The 27,844-nt window shown below is 51.6% G+C and overlaps 10 protein-coding genes across 10 annotated transcripts; 7 read left to right on the forward strand and 3 right to left on the reverse strand.

The window, feature by feature from the left end:
• Window positions 1-298: 298 nt before the first annotated feature.
• Window positions 299-3,651, forward strand: QC761_603690 (uncharacterized protein). The gene is made up of 2 exons (XM_062880819.1): window positions 299-1,276; window positions 1,335-3,651. Exons 1-2 carry the CDS (start codon window positions 955-957, stop codon window positions 3,116-3,118), a joined length of 2,106 nt encoding a protein of 701 aa, XP_062729043.1. The 5' UTR covers window positions 299-954; the 3' UTR covers window positions 3,119-3,651.
• Window positions 3,652-4,707: 1,056 nt separating this feature from the next.
• On the forward strand, window positions 4,708-6,590 carry QC761_603730 (uncharacterized protein; the record flags this gene model as incomplete). Its single annotated transcript, XM_062880824.1, is given in 4 exon segments — window positions 4,708-4,978; window positions 5,180-5,552; window positions 5,607-5,694; window positions 5,709-6,590. 4 exon segments carry the CDS (start codon window positions 4,918-4,920, stop codon window positions 6,588-6,590), a joined length of 1,404 nt encoding a protein of 467 aa, XP_062729044.1. The 5' UTR covers window positions 4,708-4,917.
• Window positions 6,591-6,902: 312 nt separating this feature from the next.
• QC761_603720 (uncharacterized protein) lies at window positions 6,903-8,309 on the forward strand (the record flags this gene model as incomplete). The annotated part of the gene is made up of 1 exon (XM_062880823.1): window positions 6,903-8,309. One exon carries the CDS (start codon window positions 6,903-6,905, stop codon window positions 8,307-8,309), a length of 1,407 nt encoding a protein of 468 aa, XP_062729045.1.
• A 61-nt stretch (window positions 8,310-8,370) lies between these two features.
• On the reverse strand, window positions 8,371-8,760 carry QC761_603710 (uncharacterized protein; the record flags this gene model as incomplete). Its single annotated transcript, XM_062880822.1, has 1 exon — window positions 8,371-8,760. The coding sequence occupies one exon, from the start codon at window positions 8,758-8,760 to the stop codon at window positions 8,371-8,373; it is 390 nt and encodes a 129-aa protein (XP_062729046.1).
• A 652-nt stretch (window positions 8,761-9,412) lies between these two features.
• Window positions 9,413-10,301, forward strand: QC761_603705 (uncharacterized protein; the record flags this gene model as incomplete). The annotated part of the gene is made up of 3 exons (XM_062880821.1): window positions 9,413-9,702; window positions 9,770-9,928; window positions 9,986-10,301. 3 exons carry the CDS (start codon window positions 9,413-9,415, stop codon window positions 10,299-10,301), a joined length of 765 nt encoding a protein of 254 aa, XP_062729047.1.
• A 596-nt stretch (window positions 10,302-10,897) lies between these two features.
• Window positions 10,898-12,421, forward strand: QC761_603700 (uncharacterized protein; the record flags this gene model as incomplete). Its single annotated transcript, XM_062880820.1, has 4 exons — window positions 10,898-10,957; window positions 11,049-11,630; window positions 11,701-11,847; window positions 11,903-12,421. 4 exons carry the CDS (start codon window positions 10,898-10,900, stop codon window positions 12,419-12,421), a joined length of 1,308 nt encoding a protein of 435 aa, XP_062729048.1.
• A 1,609-nt stretch (window positions 12,422-14,030) lies between these two features.
• Window positions 14,031-16,862, reverse strand: QC761_603740 (uncharacterized protein; the record flags this gene model as incomplete). The annotated part of the gene is made up of 2 exons (XM_062880825.1): window positions 14,031-16,548; window positions 16,838-16,862. 2 exons carry the CDS (start codon window positions 16,860-16,862, stop codon window positions 14,366-14,368), a joined length of 2,208 nt encoding a protein of 735 aa, XP_062729049.1. The 3' UTR covers window positions 14,031-14,365.
• Window positions 16,863-17,493: 631 nt separating this feature from the next.
• On the reverse strand, window positions 17,494-18,215 carry QC761_0088170 (uncharacterized protein; the record flags this gene model as incomplete). The annotated part of the gene is made up of 3 exons (XM_062872937.1): window positions 17,494-17,539; window positions 17,825-17,964; window positions 18,120-18,215. The coding sequence occupies 3 exons, from the start codon at window positions 18,213-18,215 to the stop codon at window positions 17,494-17,496; spliced, it is 282 nt and encodes a 93-aa protein (XP_062729050.1).
• Window positions 18,216-19,690: 1,475 nt separating this feature from the next.
• On the forward strand, window positions 19,691-20,412 carry QC761_603750 (uncharacterized protein; the record flags this gene model as incomplete). Its single annotated transcript, XM_062880826.1, has 3 exons — window positions 19,691-19,945; window positions 20,004-20,242; window positions 20,340-20,412. 3 exons carry the CDS (start codon window positions 19,691-19,693, stop codon window positions 20,410-20,412), a joined length of 567 nt encoding a protein of 188 aa, XP_062729051.1.
• A 725-nt stretch (window positions 20,413-21,137) lies between these two features.
• QC761_603760 (uncharacterized protein) lies at window positions 21,138-23,940 on the forward strand. The gene is made up of 2 exons (XM_062880827.1): window positions 21,138-21,626; window positions 22,096-23,940. Exons 1-2 carry the CDS (start codon window positions 21,382-21,384, stop codon window positions 23,696-23,698), a joined length of 1,848 nt encoding a protein of 615 aa, XP_062729052.1. The 5' UTR covers window positions 21,138-21,381; the 3' UTR covers window positions 23,699-23,940.
• The last annotated feature ends 3,904 nt before the right edge of the window (window positions 23,941-27,844 follow it).

Consider the following 27,844-nt stretch of genomic DNA (forward strand, 5'->3'; position numbering starts at 1 on the left):
GGAGGTTTTTTTTTTTTCCTCGCTTTTATAACCGATTAATCTATCTACTTCATTACTATAAACCCTATAGTCTTTTTAGTGTATTCTTTTCCCTATCAATGCTTCCCACCAACCATCTAACCTCTACGCACGACCGGATCTACAAATCAATGCTACACAACAATGTACACATGCTAAGCCGAGACCTTCCCGATATAGCTATGACAGCGAGCTGCAGGACATACGCAAGTCACATTATCAAAGCCCTGTTACAATGTGTAGAAATAACCGAATCCCCTCTTTTTGTCAACTGTTTTAAAATTATGCAGGCTTTTGCTAAGCTACCTAGTCCAGAACACCTCCCACCGGTTGATAAGCTTGACTCGCGGTAGCTTTCATGTACTCTCAGCAAGGTGCACAGGTCCTTACTCATGTCAGCCTTCCTTGCAGATGGCTCCACTGTTGAACGAACGTTATCTGCGCGATGACAACAACATGTCGTGATACACAGGCACAGGAGGCAATGGCAACTACCTTGCATTGGTTACCCCGGTAGTACCTCAGTTTGGCCATTCAAAACCTCTTGCCTTACACCCTCACAGCTATTGCACTGCCATTTCCAAACATCTCTGCTAAGAGTAGTAACAGACTTTTGGAAAGACGTACTGACATCCCGAAGGCCGAGATGAGGATTCCGAATCCCACCTCTTCCCACAATGGCGAGATGAAAGAGACTCCTGTTCTTGCTTGTGTGCAGAGGTTACTTCTAGAAGATACGTACGGCATTGTACGAAAGGGCTAGTGGTTAAAGAACGAACTCTCCGTTCATCTGCACTGCCTTGGTGGGGGCAAGAGCACCCCAGATATATCTGTCAAACCCCTACCTCCTGAGATGCCCCCCCCGGTTCTTACACACTTCCCACGAAGCATTGACATTCTTCTCTAACTTAAAAGCTTGTTCATTTCTCAACCATTATGGAGTACATTGACTCTGCAAAGAATGCCTTGCGGACCGACTTTACTTGGAACCGGGTCGGCCACCTTGCAGCAAGAGGAGCTCGTGCCTTTCCCCAGGCCAGTGTTGAATATGTCCTGGACAAATTTCCCATCATCGGATGGTTACCTCGGTACAACTATCGATGGATCATCAACGATATCATTGCTGGCTTAACCATCGGGCTCATGTTGATTCCTCAAGGACTTTCCTACGCTAAGATCGCCACCATTCCTGTTCAGTATGGCCTCATGTCTAGCTGGGCTCCATCGGCCATCTATGCCTTTATGGGAACCACAAAGGGTAAGTGAAACGGCTTACCATGTGAGGGTGATTTGGTTTCTGACCTCCGGCACTGTAGATCTCTCGACCGGTCCTACCTCCCTCATCAGTCTCCTCACGGCAGAAATCATCGAGGCTCTTCACGGTGAGGAGTGGTCGCCGGTGGAGATCGCATCGGCAGTTGCCATGATGATGGGCATATATGGTATGGCAATTGGATTTCTCAAGCTTGGCTTCCTCTTGGAGTTCATCTCCCTTCCCGTCTTGAGCGGGTTCATATCAGCGGTCGCGATCACGATCATTCTTAACCAGATGGACTCTCTTCTGGGCGAACCCAACGTCGGCGACGGCACTGCCACGCAAATTCGAGACATCTTCCAGCAGTTGCCCCAGGCCAACGGCTATGCATGTGCCATTGGATTCACGGGTATACTCCTCCTCACAGTGCTTGACCAGGCCGGCAAGAGATGGGGGGAAAAGAACAGAATCATCTGGTTCCTATCCATCACCCGGGCTTTCATTGCACTGGTCATTTTCACTGGCGTCGGATATGCTGTCAATCATTCTCGTGGAGCTTCCGAGAACTACCTGTTTGATGTTGCCAAGGTTCAAGCAGATGGACAAGAACCACCCAAGGTGCCCAGTGCCGCCCTGTTGTCCAAAGTTGCGTCTCGCAGCATCGCCGTCTTCGTCGGCTCCGCAGTGGAGCATACGGCGATTGCCCGCGCCTTCGCGGTTAGGAACAACTACGTCACAGACCAGAGCCAGGAGCTGACATACTACGGCGTCACCAACGTCTTCAACTCTTTTTTCCGCGCAATGGGTGTCGGTGGCGCCATGTCCCGAACGGCCGTCAACTCTGCCTGCAACGTCAAATCTCCCTTGTCAGGGTTCGTGACCACGGCTGTTGTGCTTGTGTCCATCTTCAAACTCGTTGGAACCCTCTATTGGATCCCCAAAGCAACCTTGGCCGCTATCATCATCACCGCAGTTTGGCCGCTGATGTCATCACCCAGAGTCTTCTACGAGTACTGGAAGACATCACTCGCCGACTTCATCTCTTCCATGATTGCATTTTGGGTGTCTCTGTTTGTTTCAACTGAGTTGGGCATTGCATCAGCTGTGGGGTTCAACATCGTATATGTCCTGCTCCGACAAGTTTTCGCAACTGTCCGGTCCCTGCCAGATGCCCAAAGCTCGACCCGCTCTGAACTTCCGCTTCCCCTTTCGGTTCCTCATGGCGATATCCCCTCGCATGTCAACCTGCCTCCGGATGTCCACGTTTTTGCATTCACTGATAGCCTCTTCTTTCCAAATGCGTACCACGCCAAACATGCCATCATCGACACTGTGAAGACAATGCATGCCCCAATCTTCAATGGCAGTTGTGGCATGGAGCAGAAACGACAGTGGTCAGTGACCGGGGAGAAGAGAATTGCCAAGTTGAGGAGACAAGCGGGCATTACCGATGGCACACATTTGCCTCCGATCGGCTTGCTAGTCCTCGATTTTGGGCGAACCAACCATGTTGATGTCACTGCCTGTACGCACATGAAGGCCATGGTTAAAGAGGTTAGAATGTACGGCGGTGCTTCTGTGGAGGTGAGATTTGCCAACATGTCAGAATATGTCCGCCAACGCTTCGAAAGAGCTGGGTGGACGTTGGTGGACGGCTGGCCGGCCGGATCTGATGGAGGATCGCAAGATGAAAACAAAGTCACTCGAGTGTTTGACAGTCTTGTTGACGCAGTTTTGGCCCCTAGACAGCTGAGCACCAGACTTGGCACGTGGGGAAGTGAGATGAGTAGTGGCAAGAGCGTCAAAGAGGGAAGAGAGAAAGTGAGCATGAGAGAACAAGTATGAACTGCACATAGGTGAGAGATTTGGTTGTTGTTTTTTGACTGGTCAAACACTGGAATATGAGATGTTCAGTGTGATTAACCTGGTCTAGAGAACCAGTTACAGAAGCTTTCAGAAGTTGCGGTTACCACTGGGCGTTGCTGTTAGTAATTGAATTAGGAACACCTCCTGATCACAAAGCTACATGGTGTTCGGTATGAAAGGCTTCCGTCAGGCTAAACCATGCTGTTTGCAATGTTGTGATGCTGATAAGCTGACCCATAGATATACTCCATTTCCAGGGCAATGGTTAGTTAGCAGTTGGCAACCGCTAAATCGATTTGTTCAGTTACAGATGCCACTACGTCGGTACGCCTGGGGTGAAAGTTGACTTTCACCAAAGTGTCTAGCCGAAATTGTGGGCTCTTTTGCGCGGCCAGAGAGGGCACTTTGTAGTGACCGACCCTGGTTATGTGGTTTTATGGGCAAGCTCGTTTCCAGTTTGCTGTGGTTTGGAATTGCAAGGCGTGTACTAATACAGCGCCATGTTGAAGCATGTTCGTGACCCTCGACCAAATGGTAGCCGTGTGAACCTGCCCCAGCAGCTACACGAGAGCTTGAGAAAGAGGAGCATGTCTCTCCTCTACCAGACGTTTCTCTCTCCGCCGGTAGTAAGTTTGCTTGTAGAAAGACCTTTATTGATAATTGATCTTTCAACTCGGAGTGGGGCTTTCCGTGGATGTCATGCTCTCCGGGGTCGGGGGTACTTCCACCGGTCTGAGGGGAAGTCCTGGCCCAGCAAATGGATTTGGGCTGACTGGCAGTCCATCACGGCCAATAAGCATAGAGGGGAAGCGAAGCTCGACCTAAATGTGGCGCTTGTGGTCAGACCAGTACACTGCAAGACCTAAGACGGCAGCGTACTTACGTCGTTGACAATTTGAGCATATTTTAGCCCAATATTTTCTGTGATCACCTTTAATCTTCCCTTGGCCCACAACCGCTGTTCCTCGGTTGTGCTGTCGTGGTTTTTGACACAGGTTAATGGCCACAGGACGAGGAAGGCAGGGAGCGCTTTAAGGGGACCTTCGTCACCACAAGCGAAGCCGGAAATACCTGAGCTTGTGTTGAAACCATCTTTATGCTTCATGTGCCAGCCGAAATGATAAGGCACCGAGGCTAGAATCTCTGAAATAGTCTCCTCGCATATACTTTTAGAGGTACGGTATGTGAAGGCCTGGAGTTCGAAAACTACCGGCGTTATGGCTTACTTGGTAGACTATCGTCTGCAATTGCGACTACGTCAGGTCTTTTTAGCTACACAGATCTCTATTCTTGCCCGGACTTTCGTTGTCAAAGAAAAGGTGGCGGCACTTGCCATAAGCACTTCATCAGTATAGTTGGCTGGATAATAAACAGCAAGAGAATTCCATGTTGCTGTGTGTACACTTTGGGTGACAGCTGCCCTGCAACCACACCGACACACCGACACACCGACAGGCACAAAAATACCTGGACTCGGGTAGGTGGCTACTGGAATCAAGCATCATGCATCATGCATCTATTTACGGGTGCCCTGTCCCAGCAAATGCCAAGGTTGGGCAGGTGAGAACGAAAATGTCCTCAACTGCCGAGACACACCTTATACCATTACCATGTTGACACATATCCAAAGAAAACAAAACTTGAGCCACTGCATCCTAGTGCGCCATGGTTATTCTTCCGCTCTCGGTCGAAACACATACAAATATTCCTGGTATTATCAACACCACCGCCTTTCAAAAGGCCCCAAGGCTCAATACGCTGCCTGCCGTTAGGTTGCAATGCAGTCGCACCTGCATCCACCCTCAACCCCGAACGAGACGCTAACCCTCAAGCAGCTTCGTGAGTTCATGGCCTTCCTCCGCTTACTCGGACATGTCATGGAAGACTTTTCTCGAGTTACACCACCAACAACTAACAGCATGAGGCTAATGTACACTCGCCAGTCTATCGTGCTTGGATACGTGACTCCATCGTCAAACATGGTCAACTAGTCTGTGGTTGGCCAGCTAAGTCTTGTCGGTACCACTGAAGTCTCCTTAGATACCAAGGCTCTGCCCTTATGGACCCTCATTGGCTTCCAACTGATGGTCAACCATGGTTCCTGGGAGTCCCGGGGTCTTGGTTGCCGGTATAAAACATTCCCGAGATGTCAGTTTTTCGTGTGCCAACTCTCTCACATCACTGTCCTTCACTGGCCCGCCTTCATCATGCACGTGACATTGAAGTCTTTTGGACTGGCCAGTATTCTCTCCGTAGCCGGCACGTCGGCGGCGTTGGGAGGCTACGTGGTCAGCCCGACCCTTCAAACAGATATCCTCGCTGCGGCAGCTCTCGGCAAGCTCACCCTCCACGCTGCCCAGAATCGTGATACCACAACCTGTACCTTAGAGAATGTCGCTATTAGACGTGAATGGTGAGTACCCCATTACGATCCGCAGTGTGATCAGTCACTGATATCAAGAGCCAGGGGATCACTTTCTGCGGCAAACAGGCAAGCGTACACCAACGCAGTCAGATGTCTCATGGAACACCCGTCCCTCCTTGATCCCCTTGAGGTTCCGGGGCCAAGACACGCTTTGATGACTTCGTGGCCGTTCACATCAACCAAACCTTTTCCATCCATGGCACTGCGAACTTCCTATCATGGCACCGGTATTTTACCTATGCATTCGAGCAGGCCTTGCGAAGCGAATGCAATTACGACGGCTACCACCCCTACTGGAACTGGGGCAACTATGCCCACAACCCTCTCAACTCGCCTGTTTTTGACGGGTCCTCCACCTCGATGAGCGGGAACGGCGAGTACGTCCCTCACAATTGCACCGATGGCTTGCCCACGGGACTCAATTGCATTCCACCTGGCTCTGGCGGCGGTTGCGTTACCACTGGTCCTTTTGCCAACATGTCAGTGAACCTCGGTCCAATTGCACCAACCCTCGCGGCACCTGGCGTCGTTCCCGCATCGTCCCTGTTTGCCTACAACCCGCGCTGCCTCCGCCGTGATATCTCATCATGGGTCAGCTCCAACTGGACGACTGACTTTGAGAGCTACGACCTCATCAGCAACTACACTGACATTTTGTCTTTCCAGAACCGCATGCAAGGTGACTTTGCCACCGGTTTCTACGGGGTTCACACCGGAGGCCATTTCGCCATCGGCGGGGATCCGGGCGGTGATCTCTTTGCCAGCCCCGGTGGACCGGCGTTTTATCTGCATCATGCTCAGATCAATCGTGTGTGGTGGATCTGGCAGAATCTCCACCCTGAGACCAGGACGAATGCTATTGGGGGTACCATCACGCTTAACAACTTTCCGCCCTCGAGGAACGGTACACTGAATGATTTGCTCGACTTGGGTGTAGTTGGGCCTGCAGCGGGGGTATTGGAAATTCGCGATGTGATGAGTACGATTGGAATTGGAGGTGGGCCCTTTTGCTACATTTATGTGTAATGGCGAATATAGATTGGGTAGAAACTGTATGTAGATACCCAGGTAGTCCGTGGGTTAACAGGCAGATCACTTCGTACCTACTTTTACTGATCACTGCTTGGCGCCCGTGACGTCTCTTGAGAATAACAGATTTGTGCCCAACGTGTGGGCACTTGCTCTTGCCACGTCAGGCAACCTGCAATTCTGGGTGTCTTACCCCGCTTCACCACACGACTCAGTCTCATCAAGTATCTCACATCCGCCCATTCTCTCCTGACCACTTCATGCTCTCCGCTTTCCAGTTGGTGACAGAATCAAGTTGCTGCAGACGACATGGCCGCCGCGCTGGGACATGCAAGAGCTTTTGTCGGGCCCGTCATCCATTCTCTCTCGGTCTCGAAGCTCGAGATTACTCCCTTGGCCCTGCTGATTATTGATCCTCAAGGCAAGATCAACAAACTAGTTAAACTCGAGCCGGATGGTTTGGCAGAACAACTAGACCAAGCCCTCGACCACCTTCCTTTTTGTCTCGACCGAACCAACACCACGTACCTCAACCCGGGCGAATTCCTCATACCTGGTTTTGTCGACACCCACAACCACGCCCCTCAGTATGCTCAGCGAGGACTAGGCCAGGGAATGCACATCCTCGACTGGCTCTCCAAGATCACTTTCCCCAACGAGGCCAAGTTTTCCGATCCGGTCTATGCCCGCAAGATCTACACTGCCTGCGTGGAGGGGTCCTTGAGACAAGGCATCACCACTGCGAGCTACTTCGGTTCTGTACACGCTGAGGCGACGAAGATACTGGCTGACATCTGCTTGCAAAAGACGCAGAGGGCCTACGTGGGAAAGTGCAACATGACGCGCAACTCGCCCGACTTTTACGTGGAAAAAAGTGCGAGGGACTCGCTGAGGGAGACCAGAGAGTGCATATCACATGTCAGAGTCATAGATCCAGCAGGGAGGTTGGTAAAGTATGTAATCACACCTCGATTTGCCATCTCTTGTGACGAAGAAACACTCAAAGGGCTGGGGGACATTCGGAGCGAGAACGAGGATCTGGCAGTGCAAACGCACTTCAATGAGGCTAAGCAGGAGATGGAGGAGACTCAGCGGCTGTTCCCGCAGTTTGGTGGGAGCGAGGCAGATCTATACCAGGAGTTTGGGCTGCTAGGGAAGAGAACGATACTGGCGCACTGCTGCTATATGGATGAGCACGAACTAGAAATAATTGAAAAGCTGGGCTGTGGAGTGGCGCACTGCCCGATAGCAAACATGACAGTGGGAGGGGGGTTTATGGCAGCCCCAGTAAGGGAGCTCTTGGATAAAAAGATCAAGGTTGGGCTTGGCACGGATAGCGGTGGCGGGTTTTCCAGTAGCATGTTGGATGCTATGCGGCAGGCTATGATCGCCAGTAACGCAAGAGAGGTGATGTCTGAAGGTAAGGACAAGGGACTAAGCATCGCCGAGGTCTTTTACCTGGCAACCCTCGGAGGAGCTGCAGTCTGCTGCCTCGAAAACAAGATTGGAAGTTTCGAGGCCGGAAAGGATTTTGATGGACTGATCATTGGCACTAAAGGAGCCGACCAAGGAATCATGACCATGGTGGAAGAGGACGACACACTGGAGACGGTGTTTGAAAAGTTCATCATGACTGGGGATGACAGGAATATTGTTGAAGTTTATGTCCAGGGGCAATATGTCAAGGGGCAAAGAGCCTGTGTTTCAACCAGCTGATGAACTTGGTACATATCAAATCAGCCACTCCATCATCCACCAGGCACTATGAGCAACCCTCTCAGTCAAATAGACCAGTCAGCAGCGTGCCAACTATCGTGAGTAACGGTGCATATCCCCAATGATTTCCATGTCCCTGCCCGTGGGTGTAGCAAATACAGCCATCAGCAAAGGCAACGGCGCTCGCCGCAATCAAAGTCCAGCCCAAAGATTTCTTAGTGCCCCAGATGGCAGCTGAGTAGAGAGCAAGGCCCATGAAGATGTCGCGGACTCCGTAGACGGCTGTCAAGCTGCTGACTGTCTCGGCGTCGGCAATGTTGGCGGGAAGGGTCCACTCGAAGAAAGTGAGTGCATGTTCGGGACGCAGTATCGCATTGATTCCAAAGCCAACAAAGAGGGTTGCAAAAGCATTGGCTGCGATGGGTAGGGCTGCGAGCTGCGAAGGTGGCATTGCAGTGGTTTCAGGTCTGTGGACAGGAGGCAAGATCAGATACTGACGCGTCTTCTAGTTGTCAAAGGGATCCCTGAGATTGTTGTGTTCGGAAAGTCGTCACAGACCGAAATGGGTTGGTTGGTGGTGAATAGGAGAGTACTGGATGAATTTAAGTGGGGAGAATGCAAGAGCCTCCAGGCAACAAAGGCGTCCATCGGTCACCTGAATCTGGGGGTTGGTATTGACAGCACCAATTTGCTTCGGTAAGCAGTTAAGCTCCCAAAGTACCTACGTACATTCCTTTCAAGGGTCTACTTTCTTTAGTCTAGAGAATCGACCAAAACCCATTCCTCTGATCAGAGAGGTGTCGGAATGGTGCAGAGACCCAGAATACTGACCAGGGTAGGGTTACCACAAGACGCCTGGTTAGGTGGGGTAGCTTCCTCACTCCAGCCACAATTTGCTACTTGGCTACAGTAGCGCCCACTGATTTCCTTCCTGCTTCATATTCACCTGCAGGCCCTATTTATAAACAAACCCTTATTCCAATTCCGAGGGCAATATTTTCTAAATTCTCACGGAACCTTTGATCGAGTTGGCTGACAAACTTATTCTCAAACCCTTCTTACTCGGTTCGAGCTGTGGCCTACGACCTCACCTCTAAATCATCATGCACGAGCTACTCCTCTCGTCTGTCATCAAAGAACATGAAGTTCCGAAGATACTGGCTCTACTTGGCGGCTTTACCGAGATGCATGAGCGACATCAATTCACGCGTGTTCAACACTTTGAGCCCAGCCCAGCAGTGAAAGGCATCTCGACTATCAAAGAACTCCAGAAAGAGCGACACACAAATGCTTCACACTGGAACGAACTGCATCAGATCCTGACCAAGCAACCCTGCACCATCCAAGTGCGCACACGCCTCACTGACAGTGAAGTCGAGGGTGCCAAGAAGGGGTGGGTATTTTTTCAAGAACGCACATGCTCTCAAAGCACTGCTAACACAATGACTTTTCACAAGCAGAGAAGCAGTGAACATTCCTGCTGACAGACCTCGTCTTCTCCGGTGGACGGAGCTTCCCGATCCTCCCAGCCAACGATTACCTCCTTACATGACGCAGCGAAGAACAATTGAAATCATTGATCTCGGACTGGAAAAAATACTGGCCGACAACAAGTTTACGCATGTTCAAGCCTTCAACCCTGTCGGTTTCTTTTAACTAACTGTTCATATCTGCAGGCGAGTGTCCAACATTTTTGAAGAATCATACCACTGGTGGCAGAGAGATTACTTTACTGAGTTTGCCCTGATCCGGACCTGGATCGCTGAGGACTTCTTGCCTTCTGACAAAGTCATGAATCTCTTGGCTCGAGAGCCCTACGCCCCGTACTGGATGCTCAATGTGCGGACTCTGGTGGAATCGTCACCCGAGAGGATGCAACAGGCCCAGACACAACTTGAAAAAGTTCGGGACCAGTTCAAAGATGTGCTGGACTTCAAAATATTTGACCGCAGAGCTATGGACACGAGAATCCTTCCAGTGGTTGCTGTGTAGGCACGGCAGTATCAACGTGGATCGCAAGTGCTTGGTCTAAGAGGTGTGAAAACCCCGGGAATGCGGAGCTGGAGGAGAACAAGGGGATGGTGTCGAGGAAGAATTGGAAAGTAAGGGCCTTATTCTCAGCGGCAAACTGGTTAGTTGACACGATTCTAACAAAAATGAGGAATTGATATTTTGAACAGCGCATGCAGTCGACTGAGATTTGTAACTGTCAGTGGTGATCCTATTGTAACGCTGACTTGAAAGGGGCTGGCCCCTCTTGCATGTGGCCAAAAAAAAAGAACCCCTGGCAACCTCAGACCAGACAGTCAAACATTTCGGTTGGGCTTGCCGACGGCCTGCGCCAGTCGGGATCATGCCTGAGATTGGTGGGACTTCAACCGAAGAGGTAGAGGGAACTATTCCCTTGGCAGCGTCCCCTCGTCTTGCTCGCCGCTGAAGAACCCCGCAGAAGTTCCACCATTACCAATCCGGCGTGGAATCCCAGCATCACGTCTGGTCTCGGATGATATTTTTGGACTTAGCCATCGGTATTTTGACACAGTTACTTTCGATTTCCCATTACATGTCGGTCTTGCATAGGAATCGAAATGGTCTATGGTGGGAAGCCCTCGAGAGGGTGCCGCACATGTCGACAACGTCGTATAAAGGTAAATAATGGATCTTGGTACCGTGAATATACCTACTTGTCTGCCACAAGTCCAGTGCTGACCAACTGCCGATGCAACCCTCAATCTCCAGTGTGACGAGGAAAAGCCTACATGCAAACGCTGTGAGAAGTCCCGAAGAGAGTGTGGTGGTTACCGGCCCGAGTTCGAGATCGTCCACCGAGACCAGACCAAATCCACCGTTCATCGTTTGCGCAACGCACAAAGCACATCACCGCCTCCACCGCTCGCCGACGCTGCCGAATACAGCGCTCGCGCTCTTGTCTTTGTGCAGGAAGAACCTCAGTCATGGGGCTTGGATAGCGCGAGCCCATCCCCGGTGTTAACAGTACCTCTTGCACAGCGAGCATCGTGCTACTTTGCCTCCAACTTTATCCTCGTGCCCCTGACTGAGAGTACCCCGCACGGGTTCATGGAGTATCTTATTCCACTCATTGAATCAGAACCAGCCGAGAGTTCCCTGCGCTACGCCTTCAACGCCTGCGCATTCGCACTTCTCAGCCATCACAACCGATCCGACAGTATTGACCTTGCTCAGCTATCTCTCAAAGAGCATACACTTGCGCTCGGGGGGACTTATAAAGCCCTCGGCCACCCCACCAAAGCCACCGCCCACGCCACGTTAGCTACGGTGCTCCTGTTGTCTTTATATGAGGTACGCCATCAGCAGACTCCGGACGGCTCAAGACTATTGGGAAGACATAGATCTATGCTAACATGAGTAGAGTATCACTGCCAACAGAGAAAGTCGCATGCTAGCGTGGCGCTCGCATATCGATGGCGCCGTCAACATCATTAAGTCGCGAGGCCGCGATGACATCTGCCGAACAAAAATAGGGGCCCTGCTGTTCTCAGCAGTTCGGCACCAGCTGGTAAAGCCCAATTGAATCGACAAGTCACCGAAGCGTGGAACTAACAGAGGACTAGGTCTCACGGACACTGTCCTCGGGCATGCCGATTCCCTTTGGTACAAACTGGTGGATGTCAAGTGGTGTTGAAAACAACACGCTGCTTGCCACATCTCAGCATCTCGCACTCAAATATACAGACCTCCGAACAGAATCGAACCACTTGCTAGTAGGGCAAGCCAGATCCCCTCAGTCCCTGGAGCAAATTTACCGGCTCATCCAGAAAGTAGAGGCCCTAGATCGCGAAATCATTAGCTGGCAAGCCTCAGTTCCAAGACAGTTCTGCTTTCAGACCTTGTGCTGGGTCTATGAGGACGACATCGGCCTGTCCAAGGGTGGAGACTACGCCAAAGTGGATGTGTTGCCAGGCCGCGTTGACATATACCCCGACTTTGTCACTGCTAGTGCCTGGAACATTTCAAGGGTCTCTCGGTTGCTGTTGGCAGCGCTCAGTATCCGCTTGACGGCGTACTGTTGTTCTCCCATTGACTATCGCACGACCCCGGGATACCACAGTTACCTGCTAGAGATAGCGTAGGGCGGTCACGGCAGCCTGGTTGCCGTGATGGCACGACTTTCGCCGTCTTGCTCCCTCTTCCTGTAAACTTCTTTGTTGGACAAATTTCACATCGCACCCCGACAAATGTCTTGTCCAGCGACTTTGTTAATTCACTCAACCCTTTTCCATTAGTTTTCAATTAACAAACGTCGACTTCCGTACCTAAACGAAACCCTATACTTTCCTCTTTGTTATGCTCCCTCACCTTGGGCAGAAAGACATATGTCGGCTAGATCGGATAATCGGAACCGAGGCTTGAGTGTGAAAAAGCATGTCGCTGCACTAACGATTGAGCAGTGCCGAGCTATTATCATCAACCTGGCCCATAGACTGGATGTTTTGGAGATTGTCATTGCCAAGATGCTCAGGGAAGCTGGTTGGTATAAGCTGGCGCCAGGCTGTGAGCTCCTGATGTGCTTCACAGCCGCCAAAGATTTTAAGCCACAAGGGGTGCCCGTACCCGATCTAGGCATGTTTCGTCTTGACATTACTCCTGTTAACTGTGACATCTACTGACCTCCTTGATAGATAAACACCTTGTGGCTCCCAGAGATGTGATAGATTTAAGCGTTGAGAGCATGGAGAAGCGGCTACCCAAGCCTGTGGCAGATCTGACCGGCGATCTCACGATTGACCTCACAAAAGATGATGGCTCCCACCCGACCCAGAGCCAAGTTCATGATATCAATGGACTAGCTGCGTGTCTCAGCGATAAGCAGTTTCGTGCCATTGTCCTTGAAATTGCTCATAACCCTGCCACAGCGGTCCTCACTCAGTACAAGCTCTGGGCTGCCAGTCTAGGGTGGATGGTTCCGGGCTCACGAGGACTCGCCGTGGCGCCCCAAATGATAACCAGAATGGGGGTGTCTCAATCAATCCCGGGTGGGTTACGACTCCAGAATGGCCGACCGCCCTGGCCAATCCGCGCTGGCTCAGAGAAGAAACCCAGCCACGTGCGCAAGGCTGTGAAGCCTGGCCGAGGTAAAGAATGTTTTTCCATGAAAATGCAAGATGAGACTATGATTGCTAAAACTGATCAGTGATGGTATACCGTCCAGTCAACAAGATTTCACAAGGTCCCTCCACAGACACCAAGTCGCGAAACCAAAAGAGTTCAGCGGAGACCAATAAGGTTGATATTATAGAGCAGATCTGGCAACATGCATTACCAGGGCTTTTTAAACAATAGGCGTCACCAGTATTTATCACTCTCCAAGTTGTGGTGCAAGTTGTAGAACTAGGTTAAAGACCTCGCATCACCTGGTTTTGTTCTTGGGATTAGATGGGCTATGGTCTGGACGTCCAGCCGGAGATGGAGGGTTGGATGATGAAGATTGGGATGCTGCAACCACGCATATTGGCGGCGTAGATAGGGTTGCCAATCGATGTGCGTGGAAGATGATAGTGTGGGGTGGTTGATTACCTAAGTACCTACTTATAACCTACCTAGGTAGTCATGCTGGAGAATTTTCAAGTGTATGTACCATCCCTATTACACTACTCAAACATTGGGCTTCTGGCAAGACCAGCACAAAGGGTAATCCCTTGTCACCTGTCTAAAGTAAAAAAGTTTGCCACGCACCCTGTCATATAAAACAAGAGACTTGCTCCCAGCACTTTTTAAGTTGCGTTTAGAACATCTGACTCTTCGGATTATAGTTTCTCCATTTTGTCCATTCATTTATACTCAAAAATAATATGTAGCTCCAAGACCAGCTTCGAAAAGAGCGTGTGTACTCTGGGAACACACAGGGGGTAAAATGATGCCGTGCAATACAAAGCCCGAAAGTCGCCTCAACACCCCGCTTTAATGCAAAATCAACACAGCATTGCTGCTCCCTGTTTTGATATCTTTGACCACCCACGCCATCAACTCCATGAAAACACCGAAAAGAAAAGCCCAAAGCCACCTTGGCAACCTGTCTAAGCGAGCCGGACCGTTCTTGTTTCACATCCGTAAAAAAATCCTTTACGGTTCTGGTATCCAATAGCCACACCAACGCGCCGGTAGATCTCTTGTTGACCACAGGCGGGGTTCTTGATCAACAAGAGCATGGCCGACTCTCCCAGCTCTAGGCACATGATGTCCTTTTCACCGCCGCAAGGTACGTATGGGGCAAAGAGAGACCTTGGGACTTCATCGGGCACGCAGTAGTCCAACTGGCCAACGATCTCTCCGCTATGTGCGTCTTTTGTTACGATCCGGCCATCGGAGTCCTGCCGAGCAAAGAGGTCCTGGCCGGGAAATGCTGCAAAGTTGAAGCCTACGCTTTTAGCCCGCCTCCACTCAATGGCATCCCAGGATACTTGCTTCGCATTCGCTGACACGAAGCGGCGGAATCGGCCTTTCACATCCACAACTTTGACTCCCCTGCCGCGCTCTTCCATTGCCCGTCCACGGGACAAGCTGTCGGGGCTTGCCATAGGCATCCCATTGGCTGGATGAATCTTTTCTTCCACGACTGAGATGAACTTGAAGTGATCCGAGGGTTTAAAGGCGTGCTTCGTATTAGTTTCTATCCGGAGGGGGAGCGAAGCCCATGACCACGAGGGTGCAATGTGTTGCAGATTTTGTTGTGAATTCGCCCCCTTGGTGACAGACCAGGCAAGATGCCGGGCAAAGTTGTCCTTCCATAAACCTGCCAAATATTCATCACTGATGAACGAACCGCCTGCCTCGGCTTTGGCACTGTAAAAGCGAACCGCGAGCCCGGCAATGGCCAGGAACCGATCTCTAGGCTCCACCAAATCTCGCGGCGTATATGCCTCGACGATGTCAAGCCATTCCTCGTGAAGCTTTTCAATATCTCCTGTACGGCAAAGTTCGAGAAACAGCTGAGGAGACCTCCGCACCATGTTATTATTGATGGGAGTAACATGTCCCAGCTCTTCAAGCTCTGCCACTTGACTTTCCGGACAGGACCAATACCACCGCTGTTCGGTCCAGTACAAAATTCGTGGTGATAATCGTTCTTCCTGCAACGTCCATGATCTCCTTGCCACTGGCGACTCGAGCCTGATCTTGTCCAACGGCATTTGTGTATTGTGGAGCCACTTGCCGCGCAGTTTGACCGCTTTGCTGCGATGTGACCAAGCCAGCCGGTCTTTGATCATACGGTCGGTCGCCTTGGAGCTGGATGAGGCGACGAGGGTGAAGGCCGCATTTCCATACACTTCGTGCATCAGGGATGCCTCCGTGTCCCAGTTCGTCCCTTTGGGAATACATACATTGTCGATCCAAAGGTAGCTATACCCGAGGTTCTTGGTAATGCAAATCGCGTCCTGCATGGTTTCTGGCAGATGCCATGATGGAAAGGTGTTTAATCTCTCCGGGACAGGGACGCCATCCTTGGTCTTGGTACCAGCTCCTTTAATTCTGGCCCACTCAGCCGCGGGCATCTCGGTCGGATCACCCCACGAGTAGCTAAGTACCACATAATCCACCAGATTCTCGGGGCCTCTGACTAGGCGAACGTGATCGCTGTCTTTGATCTCAAGAAGCCACGTCGGATTCCGGCGTGACCAACGGTATCTTGATGAGCATTCGTGGTTGCAGTGGCAGTCCTGTATGACCCGTCGAAGCCCTTGAAAGTTGGTGTTGAGACTAGCACCCCTTTTGGTTGGATCGTTGGCTAGATGGCGGGGCTCGTGATTAAGAGAAACCGTGGCAGAGAAGGATGGCTTTTGAGGGGGCGTGGACGTGAGCAGTAGTCTGTCACCGGAAGACTCAATGCTTAAAACAGCATACACGGGTGATTGGAGGTCAGGATTTGTTAAAGCCTCGACGTCTCGACCCGTGATCTGCTCCAAGAGAAACGCCCGGCGGAAAGTGCGGCAAGTGTCGCAACCAGATACTCTGGCGCAATAGTCGAGGTCTAGGAAACTGTGGTGAAGCAGGCGTGGCGACGAACAACCTTCGAAAGAGCTGTCTTGCCTCCGTTGCACCTCGCCCCACCGGATCAGGTCGCAGACCTCACCACAGCCATTGCACTGTCGTTGGCAGTATTCATTTGTCTTGATTTGGCCCAGGTCGTTGTGACTTGCTGTTGGCTGGCCAAACGTCTCCAGCACTAAACGGCTCAAGAGATGCACACGGCTCTCGAAGGCTAATATTGGTGACAACATTGTCAGTAAAGATGGACGATGGTAGTAGATAATTAACACGGAGATGGGACGAACAGTAGCAACAATGTCTAGAGGTGGATATAAGTAGATAATATCAAGCCTTCTAACTCGAAGACACTACGAAGTTACAGGGGTGAATGACATGCCCTGAGGATTTGAGGCTTGTCCTTGTTCGATGCCAAGGCTGGTTTGCGGCCAAAAGGTTCGTGCCGCTGGGCGCTGTTGGTAGACCCTTTCAGGGGTGGCGGGGGTAGGCGATGACGCACAAACCGAGCCAAGCAGCTAAGGATGGCATGGTTAGAGATGATGGGACTTGTGGAAGGCCAGGCCCTTCTTGTTGCCTGGGAAGGGACTGGGGAGGGACTGCATAGGGCTGATGCGGATTTCCAACGTGTGACAAGCCAACCGCCTATCAGCGTGCGCGTGACCGCAAATGAGCTCTTGTGGAGGGTATTGAAGGTTGTGGGAAGCGGTTGCTAGACCGAAGCGAAGCGAAGCGGCTCCGTGGCCGTGGTGGTGGTCGTGGTGGCTCAACGGCTTCCCGGGACGTTGCGAAGCACCCTCGTCAGGGCTCGCGGCACTGGAGAGTCATCCGGAGACCGGATCTTGGCATCAAGTATGCCTTGCGGCACGGTCGAAGCGTTGGTAGAGTAGTGAGGTGGTAGTACTGAGCCGAGTACGTATTGGCAAAGACCACGGATTTAGAGCCACTGCCACGGCCGAAATGAAAGAGACATTCTCTCGCGTCAGTCCAAGTGGGGATTTCGCCTGCCGTTCGGGGCAATGAAAACAAACGACTCAGAGGTGCAGGAATTGATGATGATTGCGATGGGGCCCATTTGGGATTTTGTCGCACATTGTCCAATGCCGAAAAGCGTTGTGCAAGCAACTACCGAATGATGTAAGATCGTTATGCTGTCGATACCTTATAGGGACGTCGGCAACCCCGCGGTTGGGTTCTGGCGTAGCGCTCTGGAGGTTGGAAGAGGGTTATATATATCTGTAGAGTTATTAAAAAAAAGACAAATAATCATTCATCACCAGTCCCGCTGCAGACCACATGATATTCGTAGGTAGTTGATATGCAACGGTTCCAGGTTGTTTGTTTGTAGCAAGATGATGTGCTCATCAGAGGTCATTCGGCCCGAGGGGATCAGTGTAACAGAAGCGGCAAGGGAAGACAGGAACATGGGACGAAATTAGATGGAAGGGCAGCGGGAGATGGAAGGCGCAGTTGATGGAAGCCGAAACACTCACTCGTGGTAAATGAGCGATACCCCACACCGGCCAGTTTTGAAGCCTACTCTGTAATGCTGCTTGGGAATCTCGAGTGTGCTCGAGGCCCTAAAGAGAGCCTTGGGGGTTGGCGGGGCAGGCAAACGGCGCTGTCTCGCCCGCTAGAGGCCCCGCTGTTCCTCAGGCAGGGTGGGGATGAAGGGCAGGCAGGCAGGCAGGCAGTGTCATGCTACTGCAACCTAAAAGAATAGAGGCTTTCGATGACATCGGTGAGGACGTTAATCTCGTGAAAAAGAAAAGAAGCGCATTTATGTACGGGGTCCGCGTCTGGTTGGTCAAGTGCCGCCATCCAAATGTGCCTCGTCTTCCAGGCTGCGCACCCGGCTAACCTAACGGGTTTTTTGTGGACCATCGTACAGTTTCGACTTGGACTACCAAAGGTAACTCGAGTTCGGAATTGAGGCTCTGATTCGTACTTCAGGGACGAACATCCGGACCAGATTGTTTGGATTCCAGGTTGCTTCCATTCCATTGCTTGCGTTGCTAGCTAACAGCGTAGCTAATCTCAGGCAGACGGGCTCGGAGTATCTTGCGGCTCCTTGGGGCAGAATGCGCAGTCGAGAGCAATCAGATTCACCGCACCCTCGACCTGTTCAAGCAGTCAGAACTGTGGACGTAGAAGCTATCACCAGCATGGATAATGGATAGCCCGAGTGCGAAGTGCCCTTGCTCACCAGTATGGTGCTTGCCTTGATCTGGGAAAGCTTGAAGGGAGCTTGGCAGCCAATGGCAGCGCGCTCTCTTCCCAAGAGGGCAGCCGATGACACCTGCGAGGTCCAACAAGCGAGAATCACTCGGGCACTGCCATCCGGCCAACCCCAAATTCGACATCTCATGCGTATTCCGTCGCGACTAATAAGACTCGGTGTGGGGTCCAAAAGTTAGTGAGTAATACACCCCCTGAGTTGGAACTATATTCGATCATTTTTGTGGCCGACAGCAGCCAAAACACGTATGGTGGGCTCGTTCATGATGCGCATCCGGCCCCGGGATCCGATCATGGGGGGATGGATGGATGGATGGAGGGATGGATAGATGCACTCACTCATCATGACGCCGCTCCAGTCGATCCGATAGGGCGACTTCCACGCTTCATCCCGTCAGCAATCATTGTACGCCCACCGTCTCTCTCTCCTTTTGTCTGGACATGAAACCCCAGGTCCCAGCAGCAGCAACAGCCGACGACCCCTGGCCACATGGCGCAAACTGCTTCAGAGACGGCACAAGTACCGAATGTGGCTCGTCGTGCAACCGTAGACTGGACTGGCAGGAAATAGGACAGAGTAGGGTGTGGCGCCCGGCCAACAGGAGGTGGCTGTTTATGTGAGGGATGTTTTTATCTGAGATGAGGGCATGGAAGCCTGGATCTCACACACACATAATGTATGTGCATGCCGGCCTTGGACTAGCTCTATGACTGACCTCAGGTTTACGTAGTCACAGGGGTACCCAAGACACCGTTATGGAACTCTGTTATGTCTGTTTCTGGCCTCCACAAGGCATACACTCAGCCCAGGAAGTGGATCTCAAGATATCACGGCTCTAGCTATATTGCTCGCCCAGTTCCCCCTGTCTACATCACGGGTCATATGCTCGCAACAACTTCCTCACGACACACACACCCACAACCATACACACTCGCATACTCACACTCGCACACTCACACTCGCACACTCATACACTCGCACACCCGCATACGTTCTCATACCGCATCTGGCTGAAAGCCTGAAACCTGCAACCCCGTCATCTTCTTTCCTGTCACAGTCTGTCATCCTTGTATTCACATCACGACGATAGGCTGGCATCCCAGCCCACCTACTTACCACAATGCAACACACCAGTAACTTCCGGTGGAAGCTCATACACCTGCTTAGCATTCTAGTCCACCTCGGGCTTGTTTGTGCGGGATCAGTTGCCTACGTCTACAATCTGGGACAAAACACCCGTCCATTAGAGCGGACTAGCCTGACGATTTCAAGTGCCAACTCAAACCCCTGCCCGCTCACTATGGTGGATGGCATCGGGGGCTGGGGGGCATTTGACGTGGCAGGTCGCACTTTACTGATGAGCTGCATATTCCTGGTCAGTTTGACTCCACCTGCATGTCTAAAGAGTCGAGGGTTGCTTACAAGATTTACAGGGTGCCCTTGGGTTGACTATCAACATTGCCGCCTTTGGGCTGCTACTCTCCATGGAGATACACAGAGTGACATTGACCGAGGGCCAACAACATTGGCGCAAGCAAATCGTCACGGTCTTTGCTTGTGTGCTTAATATATTCCTGTCGGGCGCCGGAGTTGGCATGGCCAGCATCTTGAGCACGAGGGTTGCCGAGTCAAAATCAATGATAGTACCACTGGTTTGGTTATCATTTCAAGTGTAAGCGCATCCGCCCTCACGTCTGCATCTATACGATTTGCAGCTGCCGTGTCTGGCATGACAGACCCATCAAGCTAACGCCGGAAATGCCTTTTAGACCAATAGCTTTGTCCACCGCCATCATGGATGCCATCAAGAACCATCGTGAAGGCCAGGACCTACTGGACTAGTGTGTCCCTTTTCTGCAGAATGGCCGCAGCATGGGTCACCGTAACTGCGTCGAGGTTCGAGCACATCTACATGATGGGTGGACCGTTCAAGTTTTCGGGCGGCATTGGCGGCAGGGTTGGTTGGCATTTTCTTTCTTTATTCTTCCTGTTGGGTTTCGACCTTGTTTGTTGGGTTACACTTCTTAGATGGATGCTCTCACGAGCACACACGGCGTTTGGGTAGGCATTGCGCATTTTCAGGGACGGTTTGGGGTGATTGATTGGGATTTGCACTTGGGAGGTACGGTATACCCACGGAGCCGACTTCGAAATATCGAGCAAGCAGGTGTGGGCATGATAAGACGGAGAGATGCTTTCCACAACATTTACCCGATACGAGGGTTTGTAGGACGGTCCGCGTGTTGAATGGCAAGGGTGGGTGTTAATCATGGGACATATATACGCATATATTGATTTTCTGTCACGAATATGTATGTGTGTAATGCGTGAGGTGTGTATCACCACCAGTGATTTGGTTCCTATCCCCCGGGAGATGCACCCTTCAACTGGACCCGGAAGGAGGATAAGTCCCCAGTCTATATCGGATCCAGTTCTGCAAGAACCTTGCTTCTCTTCCTCAGGCTCTTACCGAGACATGGAGACGGCTTGTTGACTATCTTGATAACTTCACATCGGTCGTGGGTTGTTGGGCCCCCAAATGATCCTTGCCAGGTCGTTGGAGGCCAGTGGGATCAGCCTCAGCGGACAGCATAGCGGTGACGAGTGATTGGTGGCACCAGTCACAAGAAATGCAAGGTTCTTTCTGTCGCCATTCGTGCTGTGCCGCAATGCGCCGCCCCAGCTTTATCAGCGGACTGCCAAGGATTAGGTCGGGGGTTCGTAGCTTTAGTCATATTCTCCCATGCATTCCCACACTCCACTTGCAGTCGCTCCTCGCAGTTTTCCCTTCCGGAGACCAACGGCTTCACCATGACCATGCTCCCCTCCGAGAACCGTGCAGAAGCGCCCGTCTGGTCGGGCCTGCCGGGCTCTTTCTCCTCGGCTCCCACTCCGTCGACAGCTCCCGCAAGCCCAGAAAGGAAATCCCGCACGCTGCAGGGCCCGTCGGCCAAGGAATGGGCCAAACATCGCGAAACTATCGTCGGTCTCTACAAGCAGTATCCACTGAAGCGAGTAAGCGAGCTGATGAAGAGGCACTATGGCTTCGTTGCAAGGTGTGTTTCTCGTGTTTTCTTGCTCCGTCATCGTCAAGGTTATTTACCAGGACGCTCCTCCATCTCCACCCGTGTGACCGTGCTATGTCTTGTGTCTCATCGAGCCAGGACCGCGCATGGCAAGCTCTGTCTCTTGGCCTCGCTCCCGCGATGCTGGCTCCCGCCGCCGACCAGAGACTATCTTGATCCAGCTGCCCGGGCCCCGTCAGGATGCACAGTCTGCTTTCCCCTTCGAGTTGGCTAGTCAAGTGACTCGGCCCTCCGCACCGTGCAGCATATCGGCCTCTTCTCTCCCCGGCCTTCTTAACTATCAATGGCTCCCACGCTACCTAGGCTCTCTTCTCTCATGATCGTGTCTCCCGGTCCATGTCGTCGTCGAGTTTGACTGTCTTGCTACCACACGCCCTGGCTCTTTTCTCTCCCCCTACCTAGCCATGACGCTCATAAGGCTTACTGACACTGGCGACAGCAAGCGCATGTATGACAAGCGGTTCCGGGAATGGAATGTGTTCAAGAACGGCAACAGCGAGGATGGGCCGAGAGCTCAGCGCCGTGGCTCTCCTGCTTCCACGTCGGTATCAGACGGCAGCCGGATTGGTGAGAATGATCTCATGAGTCAAGTTGACGTCCGCCGAACAATACGATGCGCCAAATCTGTCCAACAAGGAGTCAGAACAGCCGCAAGGCAACCCCCTCCGTCCCCTCTCAGCCCCCTCTCACCGCATGCTGCTCCCAGCCCATCACCCACGCCCTCTGCCAGAGGGAGCATTCACATCTCTGACCTCTTGACGGACCGGAGCATGGTTCATGACTTGAGCATACCCAGTATTGTCAACCCCATCAACGAAGGATCCTCTCCACAGGCCACATCTCCGCCGGAAACCACGTATGGGACTCCCAGGTCGACTTTGACCGCGTCAGACGATCACACCCTGGCCAACCCCGACGCCCGGTCCAACACTGGCTCTCCCGGGCCGAGTCTGGCTACCTACAAGGCTCAGATTCAGACGCTTGCGAGATCACCACCTCCATCTCTGGCACTGGACGCAAGGACGCGGTCCCTGAAAATCATTACCCTCAGCCTAAGAGACTACTATGACTGGCAGCTTCAGAACATTCCCGAGGGCGTCCTACCTGATGATTACCTGGGAGCCCGTTCGACTCTCGAGTCCACCAAGTACTGGGCGACCATCAAGAACGCCATTTATTTGATCAAGCTATCGGCAGCATCCTTGGATGGCGCTGACTCTTTGCCTGCGAACCGCGCGTGGCCTGCCTTGTCAGAAGCTGGCGTTATCGCAGCAGATGCCATGACATCTCAGCCCTTTGATTTTCTCAAGAATCTGTTTGCGACCCTCTCACCTGCCAACCTGAGCGCCCGCCCTGAGCTTCGGACCATCCTCCTACAGTTTCTTTCCATACAGGCCGAAGAAAGCCTCTCAGCAAATCACCCCATCACGTTGATCTGCCAGGAGCTGCAACGTGATGAAAACTGCCAAGAAGTGTCCCGCAGGGGTCTTCAGTGCATGCTCGATATTTTCAACACACGTCTTGGGCGGTCTAGGGCTGTCACGATCAAACTTACGGATTCCCTGGCCACGCTCTTGCGTCGAAATGGAGAGTTTGACGCCGCTCGGGATATCATTGTGGAACTGCTCAAGTCATGCCGTCAAGTATATGGACCGGAGTCGGACCAGGCTCGCGCCACGGAAAACGAGCTCGCCCATCTTTACATGGCGACGGAAGAGTGGGACTTGGCAATTCAGCACTGCATGTCTGTCGTCACATGTCCTTCGGGGCTCGGGGAGCAGACAGAATCATCGCTGTACCAAGACGGCATCGCAGCACACACCATGGAAGACATTGCTGAGATTTACCAGCGGCAGGGGGACTTGAAGCAGTGCATTTCCTGGCTCGAGCGGGCTGCTTCGATCGCCTTGATAATATGGGGGCCGAAGTCTCTTGCGACAAGCCATATTGTCGACAAAATGACGAATATTCAGCGGCAATTCGGCAAGGACTTGCTGAGAAGTGCCAACATGTGGGAGGCTGCTTTAGTGCAGCAGGACTAAGGTGTAGCGGCCCAACCGTTGTTGTTGTTTTGGGGGGGGGGGAGGGAAGATCTTTGTTGGCTGGTTTACGGTTAATCTTCTGATCGGGTCACCACATTTGGATTGGAGCAGGTTAATATTGTTGGTTGATAACGGAACGCATCTATAGCTTTGCATATCATGCGGCCACCTGCAACCTCCTGGCTCTTCATCCAGACTGGAGCATCCAGGAGAGACGGCAAGTCTGAATTTGAATTGAGGAGCTTTCCTGAGTTGATCAGAACTTGGGAGGTCGCACCCGTAACCGGAATGCCATTGGCGCGGTGATCATTGCCAATACATTGAGCACACTGCCGGGGAGCACAGATGTGGGGACGACAAGTGTCACGAAGTGGGCTGGCGAGCCAACCGCATACCACTTAATATCAGACTGTCGGTGACTCTAACAATTTTCTTTGGGGGCTTAAAAGTCTAGCTTTGGTTGCTGAGTCAGAAAGTCCACTGAGAAGGCTGGTGTGACCGAACATCAACCCATGGACTCTGGTGGCTTGCGAAGAGGAAGGTGACTTGGAGGGATCAGCAAGTTCAACAGACGCAGTTGCTGCAACACAGGCAACACCCTATAAACCGCCCGTCATGTCTGGCGGAGACGCTAGTTCTGATGTCCCATGAGACATTTCGAAATTTGGCCCCCAAATCCAAGGTAGTCAGCGCGTCTTAGGAATGCCAATCTCCGTGTCTGTGTCCGAGTGGGACTTTGAGTCCGAGCTGGGTGTTACCCCAGGTTCTGAGGCTTGCCGTATGCCGTGACCGCAGCAAAATCAAACACCTTGATCACCACGCCGGCCGGCATTCTAAGAGTGGGCAATCAGGCGCTCAATGATGAGCAATCCTAAGAATAAAGAGTATACATCTCCTTCGCGGCCAAAGATCATGGCTTCCATCCCATCTTCAGGCATCCATTCGGCCTGCCTGGTGGAGATACACAGATCAAACGACGATTAGCAGTCCTTCCCATCTTCATCTCAAACTGGCGGGTCATTCCTTGTGTTTTTTGAGCAGCACATGGTTATCGCAGCTGCGTTCAAGTATAAGGCATGGATGTAGCGGAGTTGTGCAGTTGGATTTCTCGGCCTCAAGCTGGTAAAGTTGGTTTGACATTGGGGGCGGTCCCTCGCGCCAAATCTGACGAATGAAAAGCATAAACAAGCCACCACCTACATGTCTTTTTCCAGAAGGTTTTTTCCTGGGGTTGTCGTAGCTGTGAAGGGGGCGTTGGTGGCGAGCTAGGATAAAACTATCCCGGGAAACTGGTACTTGGTATAATTCATGGTAAGCGACCACCCCGGGGGTCCACCAGGGAGGCCCAAATTGTCATTATCTGGTATATGCTCCAGCACCACATCTAATTTCCACTCAGTAGTACACACAAAATAAACACCCAATCTGGGCACATTTCTCATGGCACACGGGCTGTGAATGTTTCAGGAGCTTTGCAAAGGAGTTGTGGCTGCATTTACGACTTTAATCCGACCTCAGGTGCTAAACACTGCCCACTCGCAGACAAAGGTAAAACTGGACTATACTTTGACGGTCAAGTTTGCGAGACACAAGGTAAAAACGGGCCATCCTTCAACTTCCTATCCGGCATAATTGCCAGACATAGCCGTAGAGTCGGGTGGCTGGGCAAATGAATATTCGGGACAATGCCGTACACATGTTGATGAGAAGTTGGGTAATTTTGCCTGGGGCGGGCTACTCCGTCATCTCCCGGCAGTCCATAGGGCTGCATATCAGCTTACATACTTCGCCGTACCTTGGCCTCCATGGCACGGGCGTTTTAAGGTAGCGCCTTACATCATGTCTCGAGGATGGGGATGTGGGTCAGATTGTTCCAGAACATTCCGGGGTTAACCGCGGCTTCTGCCTGAGTAGGTATCCATTGGCGTGGGCAGCAATCCTGGGAAGGCAGGAACTGTCAAAGGCCACGGGGCCTCAAGACTGATTCATTATGGGGTATTCGTGGCGGTGAAATTCCTGGATCTTTCGGGGCTCGTCTATGTATATGTCCATATCTGCCTTGGGGGCCAAAGGCATCTCACCTTCGGTCTCAGTAATGCATTATCTGATTGCCTTGTGTGGGACGACTACACTATGCAGTATAAAGTCTCCGGTTGTTACCTGTCATCGTGCATTCGTCACGGCGGTGGGGGAGCGAGATTGACTGGGTGCAATACAGCCAACAACTGGTGCGCCATTGGCTTCGCCCGGATGCATTGTGTCTGGACGCGACTGTGGTTGTCCCAAAATAGCGAGGTATGTTGAACCGAATAAATTACGAATAAGTTACGAATACCGCTCTTTCCCAACACTGCTTTTCAAGTTTGGAGGCCTATCATTGCTAAGAAGCCTTTGGGGCGACGCGACCATGGTGCGCAGCTGATTGTAGAAAGATAGGTACCAATACTTACTCTGTGCTGATGACGTGATATACCTAGACACACTACATGATAGGTTTTTAGATGCATTGTCAAGATGGCGTGCCAAACTGAGGCCCTCGCCATTGCTGCCTTGGTTCAATTAATGGTAAGCAAGGTATGCACCCAGAAGTTAACATGCCTACCCCTCAAAACTCGCCGACGGTACTTTCAGAAACATTCGACTCGCCCTGTGCGAATAAATCTGAGAGTACTCCTTTTCATTCCGGAATGAGGCCAGCTGCGCAGCAAGTCGTCGTCACGGAATAGAATCGCACCAGATGGGTTCCACTGAAAAGCGTGATTACCTGTGATACATGACTTCAGAAAAGATACTGTACCACCATCAAAATGGTCAAAGTGAGACATTAATCAATAGTATCACGTTTCTTCGTCTCTCGTATGGTCGCACTGCCTGTATTGTTTTTTTTTTTTTCAAGACGCTCTCGTCATACCCGTTGTTTGTTTACATTCAAGCCGTTCAAGTTGAAACTGCCAACCAGAGAACGACCCATCTTCACCATCCTGTCTCTGATATTGTCCAGTGACCTACGCGGCACTGTCCTCACAAAAGCCAATTGTCGGTTTTGAGACCTGCCTACTAGGTTAGCCACTGAGTCCTTGTCATCATCACAGCAACTGATATGAGGTGATAGTCAATTTCCTGCAGTCAACGAAAATGAAAAGCAACGATATCGTCGCGATCATTATTCTTGGATACGCCGTAGCTGGATTCCTGGCGGGGCTGGGGGTTATGCGGCTTGTTCATTTACGACACGGAAGAAATTCGTCGTCGACCCTTTCCACCATAGAAGATGGATCAGCCGAATCACCATCGAAGAATTCAGGTTCCGCTATAGAAAGTGAAATCTCACAATCATCCCAGCCCATAGCAATGCCAGTTCCGGGCCCGCTGCCTGGTCCACCTAATAGCTTTGGTGAAATCGGCTTTTCTGTTCCTCCCTTTCCATGGGTGGGTTCAAGGCCGCCCTTCCTTGAATCCCCTCGACCCTAACTGGGCTTCCTTGACCCGACAGTTTTTGGTTGTTGCCTCTCTGGAAAGAACCAAGAATCGACTACAGCTCGAGACAGCTATAATCACCGATCTGGTTCTCGACAGGACGACCATTCCTTATGTCTCGGGGGTAGTAATATAGTACGACCAAACAGGGACAATAAAGGGAAGTTGCCAGATCAAGGATAACACGGGTGACAGCCATCTGGCTATCACTGACAGACAAGGTGCGTACGAGTAGAAAACATTAATGACCCAGGCGAGATAACCTGGAAATCAGCTCGAGCACAGTTTTGAAATATTGATAATTCACTTGGGGAACGTGCATAAAAAGTTGGACCGTGTTTTTGCAATGTGGGCAATAAATTATACTTATTCCACCACACCAAGCTATTATCATGAACCTATACCCCCCGCCAGGCTCTGAACTAACATTTTGCTTATCCAGACCATATGCATATATCTTGCCAAATATCGGACTTGTGGCGTGTATGTGGCGTTACGAAAGGAGCCCCAAGGAAACCAGGGAGGCGTTGTCTTCAGCTTCCCAGGTTAGGAAAGCCGAGAGTTGACGGTCATATTGGGATAGGCCTTGTGGATCTTTTCGACCCGGTCGGTTTTTTCAGACGCGGCAGGCTTTGTCGATTTACTTGAGCCAGTCAGACGCCCAAAAAA

Source organism: Podospora bellae-mahoneyi, chromosome 6 (assembly GCF_035222275.1).
Source record: "Podospora bellae-mahoneyi strain CBS 112042 chromosome 6, whole genome shotgun sequence".
NCBI classification, from domain to species: Eukaryota; Fungi; Ascomycota; class Sordariomycetes; order Sordariales; family Podosporaceae; genus Podospora; species Podospora bellae-mahoneyi.